This window comes from Cnephaeus nilssonii, assembly GCF_951640355.1.
Source record: "Cnephaeus nilssonii genome assembly, chromosome: 11".
NCBI lineage: Eukaryota > Metazoa > Chordata > Mammalia > Chiroptera > Vespertilionidae > Cnephaeus > Cnephaeus nilssonii.
The window spans coordinates 69,252,781-69,273,978 of record NC_137082.1 but is presented as its reverse complement, the minus strand read 5'-3'; the positions used below and the strand labels follow the sequence as shown (position 1 = coordinate 69,273,978).

Here is a 21,198-nt window from a genome sequence, read left to right as displayed (position 1 = left end):
TCTCTGTCCATCACCATTTATCCCCACTACACCCTCCTTCACCTTCCCCAATCCACTACTCCCCCTCCCCGCCCCATTGCCATTGCTTTGTGCATTAAAAGTGCTGCAAACTGGTTTGTCTTCCAGGATGCCTTCTTGGGTGAGGGAGGTGGGGCAGAGCAAAGGGTAGGCCTGACTGGGCTGGGGCTTTGGTTGTAAGGAACAGAAACCTGGACGAGTGCTGAAGTACCCAGAGGGTGTGGACAGCAGCACGGAACTGCTAGGCACGGGGCAGCAGCTACCACCCACCAATGTGCAGTGGTTGGATAATTGGTTGTCATCACGCAGCACCGAGAAGCTAAAGCTGCAGGTGCCCACACCTGGATGCCTGGCTTGAGTACCTGCAGTGCAGGGAAACATTCTGGAAGCAGCAACTGCTTCTAGGCTCTGGACCAAGGGATTGTGTAACATAAAGAACCCTTGTGGAAATGCTTTAGGCTACCTTCTGGGTCACGATTTTCCTCCCCTATAGGGAGGGAAAAGCTTCTTGAGGTTGTAATAGTCTCAGCTTCTATGTTTTTATTAGTAAATCCAGATACTTGCCTTCTAGACCTCAAGAAGAGAAAGTCAGTCAGTCGTGACTGGATGTCACCACTAAACCTGCCTCAAATCAGGTAAGAGGCATGCCTGCTTAAGAGGGGGCAGTAAGAGGGTACAGCTCCCCGCTTTGAAATGGTCCCCTGGCCATGGCGTTTGTGGGCTCTAAACCCGCTTCAGCTCGAAGGCCCGGTTGCTTAGCAGACTCCTCCCTGAGGTTGGGAGCAGCGTGCTAACACTGCTCAGCACTGAGTGACGGGCAAAGGGATGAGGAAAACCCTGTCGGCTTTGTTTTATGGAATCATCAAGGGATGGCTCCATTAAGAGGAAAAGAATTGAACTAAGACACAGGCCAGGAAAGGGAGGCAGCCTTTAGTTCCGGCTGGCTGCGAGAGCACTCTCCACCCTCCTATCCAGACCGTGTTTTGTGAACCGGAGTGGCACTTTCTGGTCTCTGTGCTCCCAATGAGGGCCTTTACCCTCCCCTCTTCACCAGCTAAACTCCCACCTTAGAACTCAATTCAAACTTACTTCTCAGGGATCCCTTTCCCTGAGGTCAGATCTCCCTTTAGCAGGGAAAGTACTGTGTAATGACTCCTCTAAAATGTGTAAGCTGGCCGTAGTTTTACACTTGTTCCTGGGATCATCTGATTAATTTCTCACTGTCTCACTAGACTGTCAGCCCTCTGAGACCAGGGACCGTGTCTACTCATTCATGGTTTCCCCAGCAATATGGGGCCTGGTCCAAGCAGACATTTAAGTGAATGATTTGTTCAACGATTAGCTGAATCCTAATCAAAAAGTGGTAGCTTTTATTGTTGTTATTGCAAAATTTTCAGCACAAAGCTGAAACAAGCATAAATGAAAGTACAACAGACATTTTTGTAGAAGAAAATGTTTAATGTAATCGCTTAAACACACAGTTCAACAAAACCGAGTCAGTTCAGTTCAAATTAACTTCGTATAACAAAGAAATAAGAAGCCTGGAGGGCCACTGTTGGGGTCAAAAGTCCCTGCCCAGAACAGAAGGTCACTGACTTCAAGGAGGCCTTTCTTCCCACCCACCTTCAGAAGTGGCACCTCTGGGCTCCTGACACAGCTTAGGCACCTCCATGCAAGCAGCAGCACAGAGCCCCAGACAAAGCCACCCAAGGGTCAGGGTTCTGCATCCCTACCAAAGTGGGGCCTGGCCAAAAAGGGCTGGAACTCAGAACACAGGGGACTATGCCAAGGACAGGGCAGGATGGCAGCCCTGGAGAACCAGCTCAACAGGCTGCTTTAGGTGTGGATGGGCCAAGGTTTTCTAGTCCCGTGGCCCCCCCTTCCACACCCCCAGCTTAATTTGCTCATGAACCACAGTGAGGTGGGTCTGGTGACGCTCACAGGGCAGCACTCAGTCTGGAGCATGCTCGGGGCAGGGACAGGGCCCAATGCTTTGCTGATAAGGACCTGTTTGTGTGATCTGCTAGCTGTACAGGCAGGGGGATGGAGAACAGGGCTTCGGCATAGCAGGGGACCTTCCCAGCAAAACAATGTCTGTTTTTTGCTACACTGAGCTTAATTTGAACACAGCCTCCTAAGGGGTAGGAGGCTACTACCGCTTTGTAGGGCAGAGGGAGGGTGCTTCAGAGCTCAGTTGGGGGCATGCTGGGTCCCAGAAACAGACACAGAGGAAGTCATCCAGTGGAGGTTTTCTGCTGCCCTTTTGGGATTTTAGTTTAAGTTCTGGTTAACTTCTTGCTGCAACTTCTGTGCAGGGACATTCTTAGGCTCAATTTTCAGGAGACTGTTGATGTCTGCAAAGCTGGATTTATAGTCCTAATAGAAGAGAGAAGGAAGGGTGTGGGGATGGCACCATGACTGAGGTGAGATTAAGCGGGGTGGGAGCGGGGAGACAGCTGCTGAGACACAGAGAGGCTTTTCAAACCCCAGCATACAGGTCTGACGGGAGCTGCCTGGGCCCCGGATGAAAAGGGATGTAGCAGACACCACCTCACCTTGACCACAATCTGCAAGTGCCACCACAGGCACAGATGCCTGTAGCTTAGTTGATGAGGATCTTCTTACCTTGAGTGCCTTATAAGCTTGAGCCCGTCTGTAAAATGCCTTCACATTCTTCCCATCCAGCTTGAGGGCTTCTGTGCAGTCCTTCACCGCTTCCTTGTACTGCTTCAGGGCCAAATAGCAGAGCGCTCTGACAGGGAAGATCGTTCCGAGGTGTCAGTCACTTCTTAGGGGCCACCCAGAACCGGAGGTAGTTTGAGGAGTGATCTTGATTCACTGAACACCTACTCTGTGCTGCTTACTTTACATGTTCTTCAAACCTTGGCCCATCCTCACCAACCCAGCCCCTTTCCACAGGTGAAAACGCTGGCTTAGCAGTGTAGCGCTTTGCTCAAGGTTCTACCACTACTGAGGGCAGACCTGGGTTCTCCTGCCTCCAGACCCTGGCCTCACTGAGCTCTAGCATTTGGTCTACCTCACATTCCCATACTGTGCTCTTTCAAGCAAAGAAAAGGTTTCCTGAAACCTTCCCCCGGAAAGATTAAAAAGTTACCTGCCTTGCCCTAGCTGGTTTGGCTCAATGGATAGAGCGTCAGCCTGCGGACTGAGGGGTCCCAGGTTCGATTCTGGCCAAGGGCACATGGCCAGGTTGCGGGCTCGATCCCCAGTAGGGAGCGTGCAGGAGGCAGCCAATCAATGATTCTCTCTCATCATTGATGTTTCTATCTCTCCATCTCCCTTCCTCTCTAAAATCAACAAAATATATTAAAAAAAAAAAAAAAGTTACCTGCCTTAAGAAAAATACTGGGCTTTAATTAATGAAATGTATGCTGATGTATTAGGGGCGAGATATATAGGTGTCTGCAACTTTGAAAAGCATAAAAAATAACATGGATCAGTAGATGGCTAAATAGTGATAAAGCAAATACAACAAAATGTTAATTATGAAGTTAGATGATAGGAATATGGGTGTTCAAGAAAAATCTTTCAACTTATATTTTGAAAATGTTCAAAATAAAATGTTGGAAAAAAGTCATGCGCATCCATCCAAGCCACTCTGCACCTATGGGGGACAAGTGTGTTTATCTTTCTCACTCAATTCTAGTCCTTTCTCCAAAGACAGTCACTAAAAACGGATGTCTTGGAGCTCAGTATGGAAGTCCATCCATTCCACCTCATCGTTTTGAATGGGTACAAAGTAGTCTCTTAGTTGTATGTACCTTTTTTTTTTTTCCCCCATTACAAAGCAGTCTTGAAGATAACATGAGTGAATGAAAGGAACCCAAGCTTTGGAGTTACAAAGACCTGGCTTCAGTCACAACTCTACCATGTATGAGTTGTTTAACTTGTGCTTGTTAATTCACCTTTCCAAAACTGTTTTCTCAGATAAAATGGGACCATTGACCTAAGCTGAAGAATTGTTGTGAGGAGAAAATGAGTCTCTGGAGGTCCATGCAGGAGTTGGCCAGCTGTAGGGGCCAGGTACCCGAGTGGTGATATCCACTTAGGTGTCAACTGCACTAAGAGAACTGAAGTGAGCCCAAGGTGATGCTCACAGGGCATATGCATGAGGTGGGGCATTGAGATGACGTCCAGGATGTGGTATAATTTCAGTCACTATGGATGGAAAATTCAGTTTTGTAGTTATCAGTCCTCTAAGTTAAATCAATAGATTCAATGTAATCCCAAACAAAAACTCAAGACACTCTTGGGAATTTGCCAATTGGTTTAGCTAGAAGAGCAAATCTGGGAAAATAGCCAGGGCTGCTCGGATGGAGAAGGACGAGGAAAAGACCAGCCTACAAGATGTTATAAAGCAACAGTAATTAAAACTGTGACATAGACACATGTGCATGAAAATGGGTTACTAGAGGTCTCCAGCAACATGAGGTGAGCAAGGCCAGAGAAAGAGGAGTTAGGAGATGCTGCAGCCCTCTTTTTCAAGTTAGCCTGGCAGACGGAGGCACCCCTGTTCCAATCAGCCAGGAAAACCACAGGTCCAAAATTTAAGCTTTCAGTTTGAAAGTTTTTTCAATTCCTTAGGCAGTAAACTCTGACCTGAACCAACATGAGGCTAGTCTTTCTTTTTTTGTTGTTTTGTTAATCCTCACCCGAGGATATTTTCCCACTGATCTTTTAGAGAGAGTGGAAGAAAGAGGGAAAGACAGAGAAACACATTGATTGGTTGCTTCCTGCACAAGCCCCGACCAGGGCCTGGGCCAGGGAGATACATGCCCTTGACTGGAATCGAACCTGGGACCCTTTGATCCTCAGGCCGATGCTCTATCCACTGAGTCAAACCGACTAGGGCAAGGCTAGACTTTATGTTTCACTGCAGAAATGCTAACAACTTCACAAGCTGCCCCTGACCCTAAATGGTATGTGATTCAGTATATGGACCACATTACCTCACTAAAATCTGAAACACAGATTTGGATAAGGAAGGGTGAGCCTATAGTAGATCCAAGATCTCTGAACTAAAGAGTAACATGTGGTGCAGGTGCAGGGTCTTCTACAGCACCGGGAGTCTCACCCCCCAGGTTAGCCTGGACCTGTGTCTCACTCCCAGGCCAGCCGATAATTACTCCATATCCTGAGTTCTGCCTTGTGCTCTCAGGGCCAAAGTTTCTAATAGGAGGGTTTTGGAGAAGCCAAGGGGTTGGAGCAGGGAAGGGGGAAAGGCTACAAGACTAGTGTTGAGGTTGTGTCTGTGTAGCAAGACATCGTAAGTGAAAATTCTGGGGAGGGAGGTTAACAAAGCCCAGGTTCCCCTTTGGCATCCCTCAGTTTCTATCACTTTAAGAGAGTGAATGCCACTAACAATGCATGCCACATGAGTGTGAATGCATGTTCTGAGCTGTAACATACTGACTAAATGCTAGGGAAGGAGAGCCCACCGCAGTCCAACAGAAGATTATGGAACGGAATATCCAATGTCCTGAAATCCCCCAGGCCAGCAGCTGTGGGGAAGGTACCTGTTGCTGTACGTGGCGGACTCCAGGTTACTATACGAGAGGCTTTCACTGTACTTCTCAATAGCTTTCTTATGGTTTCCCTTCTTTACAAGCTCATTGCCTTCTTCCTTCAGAGCTCTGGCTCTCTCCACATCCCCAGAAGAAGGCACTAGATACAAATTCAGAAGAGGAAAAAACCATGGAGCAGGTGCCAGACTGAGATCAGTGAGGTCTCTTCGGCATCGTCTAAGTCGTCCACAACCCTCCCCAGAGGTTTCCTATGCTGTTGTAAAGCGTCCCTCCTGAGCAATGATTCCCCCAATCAATGGCTTCTGGGAAATTAAACACAGTTTTTCATTCAGAAGAGGTCGAGGACTCCTGATATAAACATACATGCACATGATAACACATGATAAAAAGCACCTTGGGTTCTAGCCTTGGCACTGCCACTTGGCAGCTGGAAGATCTTATGTGACCTACCTTCTCTGTTGGATCTAAATTTCCTCACCAATACAATGGGGGCAACACCTCCTCTACATAGGACTATTGTCAGGAGAAAATCTGAGACTACCCGAGAACGTGCAGAACCCCCTATGAGCTTAAAGCAGGAGAATAATTAAAAACTTAAGCATCTGGTAAAGAAAGGGTGTAGCTCCCAGGCTTTCAGAAAGAGGAAGAGGAGTGCTATTCCTCATCGTTGTTTTGGTTTGAGCCTCACCTAACATCTGCCCCAGCTTTCAGGGAGAAATAGGAGAGAGAAGGTGCAATCCATGCTGCTCAGCCTGGTCTCCAGGCCTGAATTAATGGTTCCAGTCCCAACTACTGTATCACCTGCTATTTTAAAAACTACCTTCATAAAATAATATATATGACAAGGGTAACGTTTTAGGAGTAAAGCCAATACCCTCACTTTAATTAAGAAACGAGCATTTATGGGTCTTTTGAAGCCCTACGGGCCCTTCCTCAAGTCAGTCCACCCCGGAGGAAACCATTATCCCCACTTCTGTGCGTCCTGCCCTTCTTTTGTTTTTTGGTAGTTTACTAAATACAATAGTATTTGTAAACCATTTGTTGTTTGTTTTTGAATTTTATGCAAAGGAACAAATAATTCTATGTATTCTTCTATAACCTTGTTTCCTTTTTCCCCTTGTTCAAAATTATATTCTTGAGATTGATCTGTGCTGATGCATATACCTATAGTAGCTCATCCATTCTCACTGCTGCAATACAATTGGTTTTCCATTTTCCTACTTATGGAGACCTGTGTTATTTCCCGTTTTGTTTTTTGCTATTACTAACATTCTGCTGTGAACATTCTTGAACATGTCTCCTTGTGCATATGTGCTTGAGTTTCTCTAAAAGTGTAGCCTGTAGGTTGCAATGTACACACAGCTTCAGCTTTCCCCCAGCTCTGCAACACACCACATGCTATAGTCTTCTTACTCCCGCTGTTCACCAGTTACACCGCATGCATTCCTCTCTAACGCTCCACTGTCTCTGCCAAGAATTCCTGTCCCTTCTCCCTTTCCCACCTGAAGAACTCACCCTTTAAGGCCCGGCTCAACCTGTCACCTCCCACTGCCACCTCCTCTGTGAGCCTTTTCCTGACTCCCCCCGCCAAACACACGTCAATTCCGATTCTGAACTCCCCGAATACTAAAGACTCGTAAGCACTTGTTCTTACTCTTATATTTTAAAATGCTGTCTCAGCCTCTCATTAACCTGAGAGCTTCTGAGGGCCACTACTGCCCATCCTGTGTCACACTGCTTAGCACAGGGCCTGGAACACACGGCTCAGTGACTCTGAAAGAATGAAACAAATGGCAGGTGCACTGAAGCCATCCAGTTCATTAGCACCCCACATTTTCATCCTAGGGAAGAGTGGGGGACAGTTACAGGCTCCCACAAAGCAGACCAAATGCTGCCTATGGCCAGATAGGTTTCCTCCTGGAAGGGGACAACTGCTACCACCCACGCAAGGCTCCAGCCCTGACCCCTTCTGCACCGCTGCTCCTCAACACCTAGCTGCCGAGCTGGGACAATTCCTGGAGCATTATTGGCGTGTCCAGTGAGCCCCACCTGAAGAATGGCCTCTTCATTTACAGTCAAGATGGACACGCTCCCGTGTAGGGCTACCTGCCTTTGACCTCCCTCCTTTGATTTCTTCTCCCCAGACTCACACAGTGCTCATGTTCCTGGGGAAGCAGAGCCCTCTAGCTGTGCAGGTGGGGCAGATGGCTTAGGGCTGAGCTCACCACAAAATCTCAGCCCTCGGTCACAGTGACTAGTTCAGGGAATGGCCTGTGACCAAACAGGCTGGAATAAACGGAGAAAATGCGAGTTAGAGATCTGGGGGGAAAGAAACTCTCTCAGAAAGAAAGTTTTTCTCTCCCTCTGGGTCATGAGGCATGGTATATGGATGAGACCAGGAACTGTCATAGCTATTTTATTGTGAAGAGGGAAGCCCATTCGAAGACAAACCTGACTACACCAAAGAAGAAAGTTGAGAGAAGTACAGAGAAATGGAATCAGAGCCCGATAATGTAGAGAGCTGCTGGGTGAACCTTGCCTGAACCTGAACTCTGGATTTTTCAATTATATGAGCCAGTAAAATCTGTTATTTTTACCATGGTACATTTTCTGTTCTTGTAACCAAAGCATCCAACATGACACTTCCCAAATGCTGCCAGAGACAGAAGGGAACCAACGCTGTATACCTATGTGCCAGGCTAGGAGCTCAACATGCCTTATGTCACTTAATCCCTGCGGTGGGAGAGGTTTTCTCACAACCCTCCTTGTAGAGTTGAGACAGCCTCTAAGAGGTTAAGACTTTTTTGTTTTAATATTATTTTTATAACTCAGCTTAAACAAGGCCAATTTTTATAGGATTACTCTAAAGAAAGTGGCTACAGGGAAACTGCAAAATTGAGCAGGAAGTCACAGCTTACCTCTGCTCTTGGCAGTTGTGGTTTCTTTGGATTTGCCTTTAGGTGTCTCTTTGTGGTATTCTGAATCCCACCTCTTCTGAGCTGAAACAGGCACCAAGGGGATAGAGGGCAGTTTCAGGCGCCACTCCGGCCCAAGTGAGTCCATGAGAGCTCTGGTCATTCTGGAAACAAAGGCAGGATTACAGGGAGGTCTAGGCTGGGTTAGGAAGACGTTCCTCCTCTCCTAAACCCAAAGGAGGTATATGAGAGTCAAAGTTATCATCTTCCCTCGATAACTCTTTATATCCTCCTGACATGCAGCAGGAGAGGAACATGAGTGCCACCCACAAAGTGTCTCAGTTTAGCCACCATGACGTTCCCTCCGTGCCTGGCCCTCGTTTGGTTAGACCAAAGTGGTGACCTGTCTGTTGCCTATTAAGGGTACTTAAACACTACCTTAACCCCAAAGCACCACACATTCCCCAGGGAAGAAGCATGTTTTATATTTTTTAACAGATCTATTATAAAGTCATGCAAGCACCTGATTTTGGATTTATGCTCAGATTTTTAAAAAAAATGAAAATCTTATGTCATTCTCAAATTTTAAAATCCTTCTGTCTTTCCCATTTCCCCAGGGCCTAAGATCTGGTCCCCTCCCACCTCTCCATCTTTATCAGTTGCCACATTCCCTCATATTTTATTGATTTTTTACAGAGAGGAAGGGAGAGGTATAGAGTTAGAAACATTGATGAGAGAGAAACATCAATCAGCTGCCTCCTGCACACTCCCCACTGGGGATGTGCCCACAACCAAGGCACATGCCCCTGACCAGAATCGAACCTGGGACCCTTCAGTCCGCAGGCCGACACTCCCTCCACTGAGCCAAACTGGTTAGGGCCACATTCCCTCTTTAAAAAAAATCCCAAAAAACATTTTTTATTGAGTTCAGAGAGGAAGGGAGTGAGAGGGAAACATCAATGATGAGAGAGAATCATTGACTGGCTGTCTCCTGTACGCCCCCTACTGGGGATCGACCTGGGCATGTGCCCTTGACGGGAACTGAACCTGGGACCCTTCAGTCCGCAGGCCAAGGCTCTATCCATAGCCAAACCAGTGAGGGCGCCACATTCTCTCTTGATCCTTATGTTTAAGCCTCTGCACACGGCTGTCCTCTTCCTGGAACAATCTCTTCCACTTCCCAGTCCCCGTACCCACCTTCTAGCCAGTTAACTTTCTCAAAATACTGCTCAGTGGCCATGTCCAATTTGTCAACTGTACTATATAGCACCTAGCACATCATTACCTGGCACCCATATCAAGATTCAGAAAGTATGTGTTCAATGAGTGAATAAAGCCAACTGTATGCCTTTTCTGCTTTTACAACCATATTCCTGTAATACTAGAATGAAAACAACACAATGAAATCAGCACAAATTCATGGTCTCTGACTAAGCCCCCAAAACTATTTTTATGGTCAGCCCAGCTATTTTAATCCTCTCATCTCTTCCACTCTGCTCTCTAACCCTCCCCCTCCAAATACAAACACACCTGTCCAGGTACCCAACCCTTCCTATGTCTCTCTTGTCACAACAGAAGAGCTGATAAAGCCAATCCCTCCACCTAAGCTCTGGACCCCATTTCTTCCTGCCACACTCAGCCAGCATCTCCCTCTCCTGTATCTTCATGTTTCTCTCTGGTGACTCCAACTACCAGCATTTAACTCTTTCCTCACTGAATACAACCCCCCTGGACAACCCTCTGCCATTACAGCTACACTCCTCTGCCATCTGATCCCTTTGAAACACTTCTACCAGAATCGCCAGTGACTTCATTCCTCAACCCTTTGACTACTTAAGCTCACTGAAACACCGGACACGAGTGACAGCTTCATCCTTCTGGAAATACTCCTTCTCTTGAGACACTAAATGCGTCAAGTTTCCTCCTACCGCTCCAGCTGCTAACCTGTAAGTCCCTGAAATGCTAGAATTTCTCAAAGTTCCAACCTCTTCTTCCTACATACTTGCTGTGTTCTTTTCCCCCACAACCTCAATTCACCTCTACACTGATAACTCTCAAATCTCTATGTCTGGCTGGTATTTTTCTCCTTTGCTCCAAATCTATGTAAACACCCACTGCCTTCCTTACCTCTCTAGTCTCATGTCCCAAAATCATCTCCAACTCAACTTGTCAACCCCCTAATTTCTCTTCTATTTTTCCCTTCTCACCACCCCAACCACCAAAACTTGGTGAAATACTCCCTAAATGTCCTCTGAATGGTCCCACTGCTCTCTATCCACTGTCTCGACCATCTCTTCTGCATTAGTGCATGCCCCCTTCCCAGTCTGTTCTTCAATGTAATCCTTCCACATGACAACCAGTGAGCTTCTCTCTCAAATCTGCTCATTTTGCTCCCCTGCTTAAGGCCCTTTCATGATGCCTCGCTGTGCTTGGGTTAAGTCCAAGCTCCTGAACACTAAGCTCTTTGTGATCTGGCCTCATCATCCATCCATGCAGCACCATGTGAAATGGACTTCTCACGGGTTCTGTAGGACATCACACTCACTCACTCTTGCACAGGCTGCCCTTTCTCCTTGCTGGCCTTTGGCCCCAGAGCTCTACACATCTCTGCCTCAGCTCACCTCCACTCTGGCTTCCCCCTAGCTGGCTACGTGCCTCATCTCTGCTCCTACTGCACCAGTGCTGTGCCAGAAACCGATCATTGTCTCACTAATAGAAAGATGTGGACAGGAAATCCAGAAGGCTGGTCAACAACCTTAATTGCTCTAATCACTTAGTTGAAACATTGTTAGCTAAAGCAGCCTCCACCTGTTAGTCTTATGTAAATTCTTGCTGATTGGCTATTATTGGAATTTCCTGCCTAAAGGATATGAGTGTATCCCATAACCTTAAGAAAAGGGATAGCAAAGCCAGAGCGGGGTGTAGTCCTCCCACTAGAGGTGGGCTCCCGCCTGGCCCCCAATATTCCCAAATTAATACTTTTCTAGTCTCTTTCATTTGTGTGCGGCCTTCTCCAGAACCCGAACCCTAAACCTGAACCCTGAACCACGCGGGACGTGAAAGGGGTTCCCACAGTGCTGCCTCATCCCTTATAGTGTGCTTGCCTATTACTGATAGGTTTTCTCCATGAGACCAGAAGCTCTATCAGGGCAGGAAGAGGTTATGTCTTGGGCATCAGCCCAGGCTCTAGTGCAAAGTCTGGCACACAAGTGGCAGAATTTGTTGAATGATAGAAACAAGGAGAGGTAGAGAGAAAACAAGTAAAGCCAGAAAAGACACACAAATATATACCATGAAGTCCTAACAAGGGTTTTCTATGAGTGTGGTGTTTGGCTTTCTAGCGGACCATGCAAAGAAGGGCAACATGATCAATCACACCAATGAGAACATCCATGAAATGTCAATGGCTGAGGGGCCTTGTGAAGGGGCCATAGTACAATATATTGAACCATATCCACAAGCAATATCCCTATAGCCTTGTGTCTGAGCTGCGTGTGCTTGGGTCTTACTTTTCCCACTCTAGTTAGCTCTTTGAAGCAAGTGGTGTCTGTATCTCTTTTTCCTACGGAACCTGGCACAACACCTTCAACAGAGCTCAACAAATCACTACTATGTGAATGAATTTAAGCACCTTGGCAAAAACAAACAAAACAAAATCCAATTCATCAATCCTGACCCCTTAACACCTACCAAATTCTCCTTCCACACTTGCCAATAAGGTCATTAGGAATTTCTAAGCCTATCCCAAAGGGATCTTGCCAGAAGATGACAGTTTCAAGCTAATGACAGAGGGCAGGCAGTTCCAGAGGGAATGCCCAAGGTGACCCAGGCTCACCTGTTGACGCCTTCCAAGGCTGACATCACACTGTCATCAATTTGCAGCACAGTCTTGTAGTCCACGTAGGCCAGGGGATACTTCTCCAGAGCCTCATAGGCCGATGCTCGCCGCAGCAAGGGCTTCATGCTGAAGGGAACCAAGGCCAGTGCTCTAGAGCAGGAGGCAGAAATGTCATCCGGCTGCTAAGTCACCAGGGCTCTCCCAACAGCCCATCCAGGCAGGCTCAGCTACAGTATTCCGTAATATAGGGGGTCATTTCTGGCACAGAGACACTACTAAAAATGTCAAACCTTACAAGAGGGACTTTTCAACTTAGACTGAAGTAGAGAAAGGAAAGAGAGCAGAGTGCATCAATTTTCATAGTTGCAGTACCCCCAAAATCAAGAACAAGTACCCTGTACCTTTTATGCTTCTATGTGTTTCCAAAGAATGGTGGCCCAATGGGAATGCCATAGAGGCTTTGGAGTCAGATGGAGAGGTGTTTGAATTCTACTTCTGCCATTAACCATGTGATCCCAGGCAAATCACTTGCCACCTCAATTCTCTGCAGCCCAGTTCTAACCTGGCACTAATCAACTTAGCACAGACTCCATGAGCACGCTCACCTCTCTCATCTATCACCAGGGCATGGATCTAAGGCAATGTCACAGGATATCAGATCTAAGAACACATTAAGGTATGCATCCTGGTTTAGTGATGGTGAAAGAGGCAACACCAGACTTGCCTGAAGAAGAAAGAAGTATGAAAAATTGTTTAATGTCCTCTATACCTGGTCATTGATGAATACCATTTCCTCCTTTCTCCTTGCTTTTTTCCCTCTCTTTCTCTCTCTACCTTCCTCCCTCACATATATCCACCCCAGAAAAAACCTGGGCAAGCCACTAACTAGTCTACAACTCTACCTCAACTCCAGGTCCCAAATCTCACAAAGGCCGACCCTACTCCTTTTAGAGCAGCAGAGCCAAGACTTCAAAGATACAAGACAGGGGCCAGAGAGATCAAGTATTCTCAGTGACCTGGGGACAGTGACACTTCCTAGTATCTATCACAGATGTAACTGGTGGGATCAGTCAAAGAAGAAACAGGGCAGATAAACCCAGCTTCCTCTTCTGAGCCCCTCAGGCACCCCAAAGTTTCCCTTGACTGCTTACGAAGTGCAATCTTTGATGCAATCTCTGCAGTTCCCATCCTTCAGGTGGCATGCTGCTCGGTTGGAGTAGAGAACACTTTCTTCTTTATGGTCCAAAGAACCTGCTCAGGTGGAAACAGAAAACATGAGATTAATAATTTGGGAAATGGATGCCTTGGGGCACAGAGTGCATTTCACACTAAGAGCTCTCTGGGCTTTGGTAAAAGGGAGCAGAGAGGACTATAACCTGATCAGGCTTGCTGGTTTGATAGGCTGGCAAATTCACCATTAGCACTTGGCAGCGAGAACACCAAGCATCTTTTTCAGTCATGCCAGCACTAAACTTGGTACCAGGCAAAAAATGAACATGAAATAGCTAGCTTCTGCCTCAAAGAAATCTATACTGGGTATGTGTGTGTATTAATTTTATTACAAAAAAACATGTAAACATACAGATCTTGCAACACAGAAATCCACACCTGAAACCTGTATGTTCATGTTGACCAATGCCACCCCAATGAATTTAATAAATAAAGCCATGGTTCCCCCACCCCCACCCCAAAAAGAAAACATGTAAATCATACAAAGAAAAATAAAAGGAAAAGATAAAAGACAGAGACTAATTCTACCTGCTCAAATCAGACAGGACTTTGCTAGGGGAAAATCCCCTGGTTCTGGCAGGACTAGGGAGACCTTAATCGGGGAAGGACTCAAGCTCCCCAATGGGGAGGAGATTTATCAGACATTTCTCTAAGGGCAGTCCTCACCTTCAGGAATATCAGAAGCTCGTGTCCTTTATTGTGGCCACAATAATTTTCAGTTTTAAAAATATTTTTTCAACCACCGCATACCCACTAACTAGCATGGGCCGTAGTGAAAAAATAAATTAAAACGAAACTATTATGTGTTGACCCAGTAATTCCACTCCCAGCTATATACCCAAAATAATTGAAAACAAGTTCTCTTTTAAAAATTGTAAAACATGCAGAAAACAGTATAACAAATACTCAGTATCCATCACTAGGCCTAGCATATATTATATTTGTTTCCAACCTTAAAAATTTTTTTATCTGGCTAACGCTCCACTCATCCCCATCCTTTCCCCTTTGTTCTGTCCCCAGAACCCCAGATGTCAGCACAATCCTGAAGTTGGTATATAACATTCTCAACCATGTTTGTCTATATTATATATGTAATCACAGGTAAGATATTTTATATCTTTCAAAGCTTTTCCTAAGTGGCACTCTATTGTCTATCTTTCTGCAACTTGCTTTTTTTCCCCTCTATGTATGTTACCATATTGATGCATATCTTTCACTCAATACCAATAACAAACAATAATATAACTTTTTTCCTTATTTTGCCAGGCCCTGAGTGAGACAGCAATGTACAGAGATAAGTAAAATATATCCTTGCCCTTAAGGAGCAAGTACAAGCACTCAAGACCTGAAATCCATCTCAAGTCCCCAGAACATGGGTGCTCAGCAGCAGCAGTGGTGTGGTGGGCAGGGCATCAGAACCTGCAGTCCAGCCTGTGATACCGTACAAGTCACCGACTCCCTCTGACATGTGCTCACCTATCACATGAAGATATCACCTCACACACCTGCTAGAAGGGCTCACTGTGTGAGGTTGATCCCTGGTTTTCTTTTCAAACAGAAAAATTAACTAGAGAAATCAAGGGATTTGCCCATAGATTATCTAGAAATGGATAAGAACCAAACTCTGGTCCCCTACTAAATCTAGATACCACGCCAGCTCTTCTAGGGACCCAGAATGAAGCCACACAAAAGCACATGCTATTCCAGGCAGGCTAGGGTAGGATGAAAGAAAATGGCAGAAGTATCAATATCTCAGATTATTCAGTGACCTCAAGTGAGGCTGAGAGGAGCAGGTGGGCCTGAAAAGGAGTGTTCTAGAACAAAAGAAGGGGGCAAGAGTGGTTTGAAACTGCAAAAGTTCAAACAAAAAAAGACTACAATTTGCAAAGGATTTGGGGAGAAGTCTAGCAAAATGATTAAAAACTTGGACTTGGGAATCAGACAGACCCATATTAAAATCCTGCCTATGACATGTCTTCATTGTATAATCCTGGGGCAGGCCAATTTAACTCTTCTGGACTCCTCATCTATAAAGTGTCTTTTTTTAAAAAATTGCCAGATGGCAGAATTTTATGGTTTTATTAACACAAATACAATGTGTACACATCTGTCTATTCATTTTCTTTGCTGAGCAGCCTGGCATTGGGATTGGTGACTCTGATGGCCAGCTGGGCTGCTCTTTCCACAGTGGCTTTGCAGTTCTTTGGGGAGACGCTGTGAGCATTATCAGCACAGTACGATTTGTTGCACATCAGCAGCACTTCAAGCTCCTTGACGTTATGGACCAGAAACTTCCAAAAGCCACTGGGCAGCACGTGCTTTGATTTCTTGTTGCCCTCATAACCAATGCTGGGCATCAAGGTCTGGCCCTTGAACTTCTGCATACTCTGTTGTCCATTAATGCCTCTGAGTTTCTGCCAGTTCCGCTTAATTTTGACATAATTGGTCTGACTGGTGCCGGATGAACTTCTTGTCCTCTTTTTGACAATCTTGGGTTTCACAGGGGTCTGTGTGGAGGGGCTGTTAACCTCCGTAGGCAGTGCCGAGGAAGAGTATAAAGTGTCTTCGTCATAGGTTAGCATAAAGACATAAAGGGATAATGTCTACAATGTCTAGCACACAGTAAATCACTCAACAAATGCTAGCCAAAAAAATGAGAAAGAGAAAAGGCAAAGGGAAATGGGTACTACAGAAAAGGGATTCCAATGTGGGCTCCTTGGTGAGGCGCTTGGGAGAAGAGGTTTTGGGCAAAGGGCTGTTGACATGAGCTGGAGTCTGGGAGAACACGTAAGAATATGTTACTCCTCTGTTAAAAACTCTCTGCATAAAACCCAAACTCCTTACCATGACCTATTGTGTAAAATGTCTACACAATAAGGTTCTGCCTATATAACTGACCTCATCTTACTTCTCCCTCCACTAACTAGCTCAGTAGGCTTTGGCTCCTGGGACACACACCATGCTTCTTCGCCTAGGTGCCTTTGTACAGGCACACCTCAGAGATATTGTGGGTTCAGCTCCAGACCCCCCCACAAAGCAAGTAGTAGTCCTTTTGTTGGTGGGGGATCTTGTCTTCCACTTGTAAAAAATCACAACATCTGTGAAACACAATAAGAGGATGTATGCCTGTAATTGCAGTCCCCTCCACCTGAAATGCTCGGCACCCAAAACTGTGCACCTGGCTTCTTCTCATCATTTAGACGTCACCTCAAATGTCACCTCTTCAAAGCTGTCCTTGATCCCCCATTCTAATGGAGCTTCCTACTCAACTCTATCACATCACCATATTTGTCTTCTACGTACCCCTAATCGTTATTGGACAAGTCTTATTTACTAGCTTGAGATCCACCCCTCCCCCCAAAACAAGAATGTATGATCCTTGAGAGAGAAAGAGCCTTCGCTGCCTTGTTAGACACTCAGTACATACAGGTGCTCAACAAGTAAGAATTTAATTGAAGAATAAATGGTTAAGGAGGAGAGTTGAGCTATATATCTGCAGGGGTCGGAATGAGGCCTGAATAACAGGATGGGAGCCAATAGGACATTTAAAAAGCCGGCAACTCACACCTATCAGGATGGCCAACTATCAAAAGAACATAAAAGAAGTGCTGGTGAGGATGCTGAGGAGTTGGAACCATTATGCACTGTTGATGGGAATGTAAAATGGTGCAGCAACTATGGAAAACAAAACTACTACCGTTATTTTCCGGCGTATAAGACGACTGGGCGTATAAGATTTTCCTGGGTTAAAAAGTCGTCTTTTTAAAAAAAAAGTCGTTTTATACGCCAGAAAATACGGTAGTCCAATATATCTAACCCATTATATCTAATCCCATTAATATAGTCCAATATACTGTATTTTCCGGCGTATAAAACGACTTTTTAACCCAGGAAAATCTTATACGCCCAGTCGTCTTATATGCCGGAAAGTATGGTATATATGATCCAGCAATCCCACTTCTGGGTATACATCCAAAAGAATTCAAAGCAGCACCTTGGAGATTAAAACAAACAAACAAAAAAGTGGTATAGCCTTACAATGGAATATTATGCGGCCTTCATAAAAGAAGGAAATCCTGCCACATGCTAGCTACAACATGGATTATAATGTCCTTTTTCAAATATCTAAAGTAGTTAAAATCATAGATACAGACAGTGGAAAGGTATACCAAGGGCTGAGGGAGGGGGAATTAGTGTTCAGTGGGTATTGAGTTTCAGGGCTGCAAGATGAGAAAGTTCTAGCGATCTGTTGCACAACCATGTGAATAATATGATGCACTTCACAGTATACTTAAAAAATGACTAAGATGGTAAATTTAATGTTTTTACCATAACCAAAAAGTGATAAAAGAATCTATTCATACGAAAATGTGTTTCTGATCTGTCATTACGTGAAAAATAATTAGTAATAAAACCATGTGACTTTTTTTTTTTTCCCCCCCAAGGCGGAAGGAAGGGCCCAGGAAGTTTCTCGCAGGATGCCCACGCGGGGAGCGGGCGGGAGGGCTGGTGGGCGGCCGGCCTCGGGGAATGGAAGCCGCAGGAAGGCAGGGGCGGAGCGGGCTGTGGGGAGCTGGGGTCGGGCCGCCGGGAGAGAGCAGCAGCCCCGGCGGAGAAAGCGGGGGCCGGCGTGTACCTTGCTCCTGCATCACCCGCAGCGCGCGGCTGTAGAGCGTGGCGGCCTCGGAGAACTGGCCGTTGCGGAAGCTCTGGTTGCCGGCGGCGCGCAGCCGCTCCACCGAGTCCGAGAGTTTGGGGGCCATCCTGGGGTCCGGCGGCAAATGGCGGCCGCCTCCGTCCCCGCCGCCGAGTCTTGCGGAACGGCGTCCGGGGGAAGCACCGGCGGCGAGTGCTAGGTCCACGGGGAACCTGGCCGGGAGGGGGCGGGACCGAGCGGGCGGAGGCGCGGCCTGCGCGAACCGGTGGCCCGCGGCGCCGCCCTCTGCGCAGGCGCATGCTCAGTGCGGGGCTAACGTTGCCGAAGCGCGCTCGGTCTCGAGCAGTGCGGGGCTCCTGCAGCTGCTAGAACGCCACGCGTGCAACAGTGCAAGAGGCCGGGTCTCTGCTCACACGCGCTTACATACATGCACGTGGGACCTGACAGGCAATTAACCCAGGAGCACATAAAGAGGAAAATACCATGTTATTATTAGTGCTGTAAGGAAAACACGAATGCACCAGAAAGGGGCCAGGTGGAAACTATTTTCGGTAAGGGGGTACGGGAAGGCATCCCTGAGGGGCTAGTAATGGAGCTGAAACCTGAGAATATTTAGGCAGGCAGAGGGATAGCAAGAGTCAAGGCCCTGAGGCAGAAAAGGAAATGGCACCTGGAGCTTTACGGACTTTGACTCAATAAATGAATGCACTGAGAAGCTGATAAAGATCTTCCGCTGAGGGAAACGAGCTTATCTTCAGCCCCATCTGACTTAATGTCCCACTTAATATTCGGAAAATGTTGAACTGCTTGTTGCTACCTGCACACGGCTGTTTCTGTTGCTTCCTAACCTTTGTGTATGCTCTCCTCTCCTGGATTTTTTCCCCCAAACACTTTTTCTTTTGCTTTATCCAACCTATAATCAACTCAAATATCTCCTCTGAAACCCTTTCTTGAATACTCCTCCCCTCTTCCATTATGTCCCTCCTCTGCTCCTATTCCTCCTGAGGTTTATCCCTAATTTAGCACTTAGTACTCTGATTGCCCGCTTACAGTTTTTTTCAAAGACTTTGGATTCTTTAAAGGTAGGAAGTAAGTCTTTATCTTTGCCTCTCCAAGACCTAATAGAACCTGGCACCCAACATGCACTTATGAAGTTTGTTGACAAAGGCCTGGTCTCTGCCGTCAGGAATCTAGTTATAATTATTTAAATTTTTAAAAAATATATTTATTTTTTTTACAGAGAGGAAGGGAGAGGGAGAGAGTCAGAAACATCTATGAGAAACATTGATCAGCTGCCTCCTGCACACCCCCTACTTGGGATGTGCCCGCAACCAAGGTACATGCCCTTGACTGGAATCGAACCTGGGATCCTTCAGTCCACAGGCGGATGCTCTATCCACTGAGCCAAACCAGTTAGGGCTGTTTAAATTCTTAACCCACACCAGACTGTGAACTGAGGGTTAGGTGGCTGTTCCAGCTGAATCCTCAGCCCAGCTGAGGCCCATAAAAGAGGAAAGAATGAACACTTAATGTGGTGGGGAAACCAGATGAGACACACACAGCTGGCTCTCTACTCAACATATCCATTTGCACTTCCGGCGTCTAAATTTTGCCAGAGATTCTCCTGACCCAGGAAATGATTCAAGATGTCTCTAAACTGTTAACCAAAGGTCATCACTGCCAATTTAACACCAACAGAAGTCCCCCAATTTGAGGGGTGGTAAAGGTGGGGGGGGGGGGCGCAGGACATCTTCAGTGAAAACTGCTCAATTGTGAAACATCTCAATGGTGAGGTGGGCTGGGCATGAGGCAGCGCTGGTGTTATGGCTCTGGCCAACTAAATGCAGCACTCACCGGAAACCAAAAGCCAGCCTCAGCGTGGAAGCTGGATTTATATAAAGAAGAGTGGCCACCCTCAGCCACTGATTGGCCCATTTCTATGCAAATAAGGACTGCAAATCCTCACTGTATGATTGGTCCCAATAGCACCATCCTAATTGGTCAGAATGGAGCCACTCTGATTAGTCAATAAAGATACAAATGAGTACAGAGTTGTGCAGCTCCTATTGGTAGAATTTCGATCCCAGGAATTCCTTTACGAGGGTCAGCTCAGCTAGTAGGAACACAGTGCAGTAGGCAGGCAGTTCATGCTTTCCCTGAAGCATGGCATGAGAGACCCTTGTTTAGCTCCAGCTGCTAGGCTCTTTATAAATTTGAGCCTAATTAGCCTCCAAAGCCCTTCTTAACAGGCACAGAGTTGACATGACCAACAATAATAATCTCACTCTCTTTTGCCAGCGATTGAGAATGTGATCTGACCTGACCAATGAGGTAAGAGGATGTCTGCTGGGTGCTCAAGGGACAGTTTTTGTTTTTTCTTGAAAAGAGAGATACAGGACTTTGAGATAGCCTTTTTGCTCTTTTTCTGCTTTGGGTAGTGTTGGGTGTGTGTGTGTGTGTGTGTGTGTGTGTGTGTGTGTGTTTAACTCTTGATGGGCGTTTTTATGTATGTATGTATGTATTTATTTATTATTTTATTGATTTTTTACAGAAGGGAGAGGGATAGAGAGTCAGAAACGTTGATGAGAGAGAAACATCAATCAGCTGCCTCCTGCACACCCCCGACCAGGGATGAGCCCGCAACCATGGTACATGCCCTTGACCCAAATCGAACCTGGGACCCCCCAGTTCTCAGGCCAATGCTCTATCCACTGAGCCAAACCAGTCAGGGCTATTTATTTATTTTTGTTGTTAATCCTCACCCAAGGATATTTTTCCATTGATTTTTAGAGAGTAGAAGGAAAGGAAAGAGACAGAGAGAGAAAACATCCATGTTAAAGAGACACATCCATTGGTTGCCTCCCGCACACATCTGACCCGGGCCAGGGATGAAGCCTGCAACCAAGGTACCAGAATTGAACCCGGGCCCTTCAGTCCACTGAGCCAAACTGGCTAGGGCTGTGGTAGCCATTTTGTAAGCAATAAATGTACAAA

At 46.3% G+C, this 21,198-nt stretch overlaps 1 protein-coding gene and 1 pseudogene across 2 annotated transcripts; both read right to left on the bottom strand.

Annotated features, from left to right (window-relative positions):
• Positions 1-210: 210 nt before the first annotated feature.
• On the bottom strand, positions 211-20,662 carry TOMM34 (translocase of outer mitochondrial membrane 34). The gene is made up of 7 exons (XM_079783861.1): positions 18,184-20,662; positions 13,469-13,568; positions 12,315-12,467; positions 8,483-8,643; positions 5,556-5,703; positions 2,644-2,770; positions 211-2,394 (listed from the first exon to the last, which is right to left on the bottom strand). The coding sequence occupies exons 1-7, from the start codon at positions 18,308-18,310 to the stop codon at positions 2,290-2,292; spliced, it is 921 nt and encodes a 306-aa protein (XP_079639987.1). The 5' UTR covers positions 18,311-20,662; the 3' UTR covers positions 211-2,289.
• On the bottom strand, positions 13,576-17,237 carry LOC307107005 (large ribosomal subunit protein eL32-like; annotated as a pseudogene). The gene has a single exon. The product of its transcript is annotated as a large ribosomal subunit protein eL32-like (transcript).
• Positions 20,663-21,198: the final 536 nt, after the last annotated feature.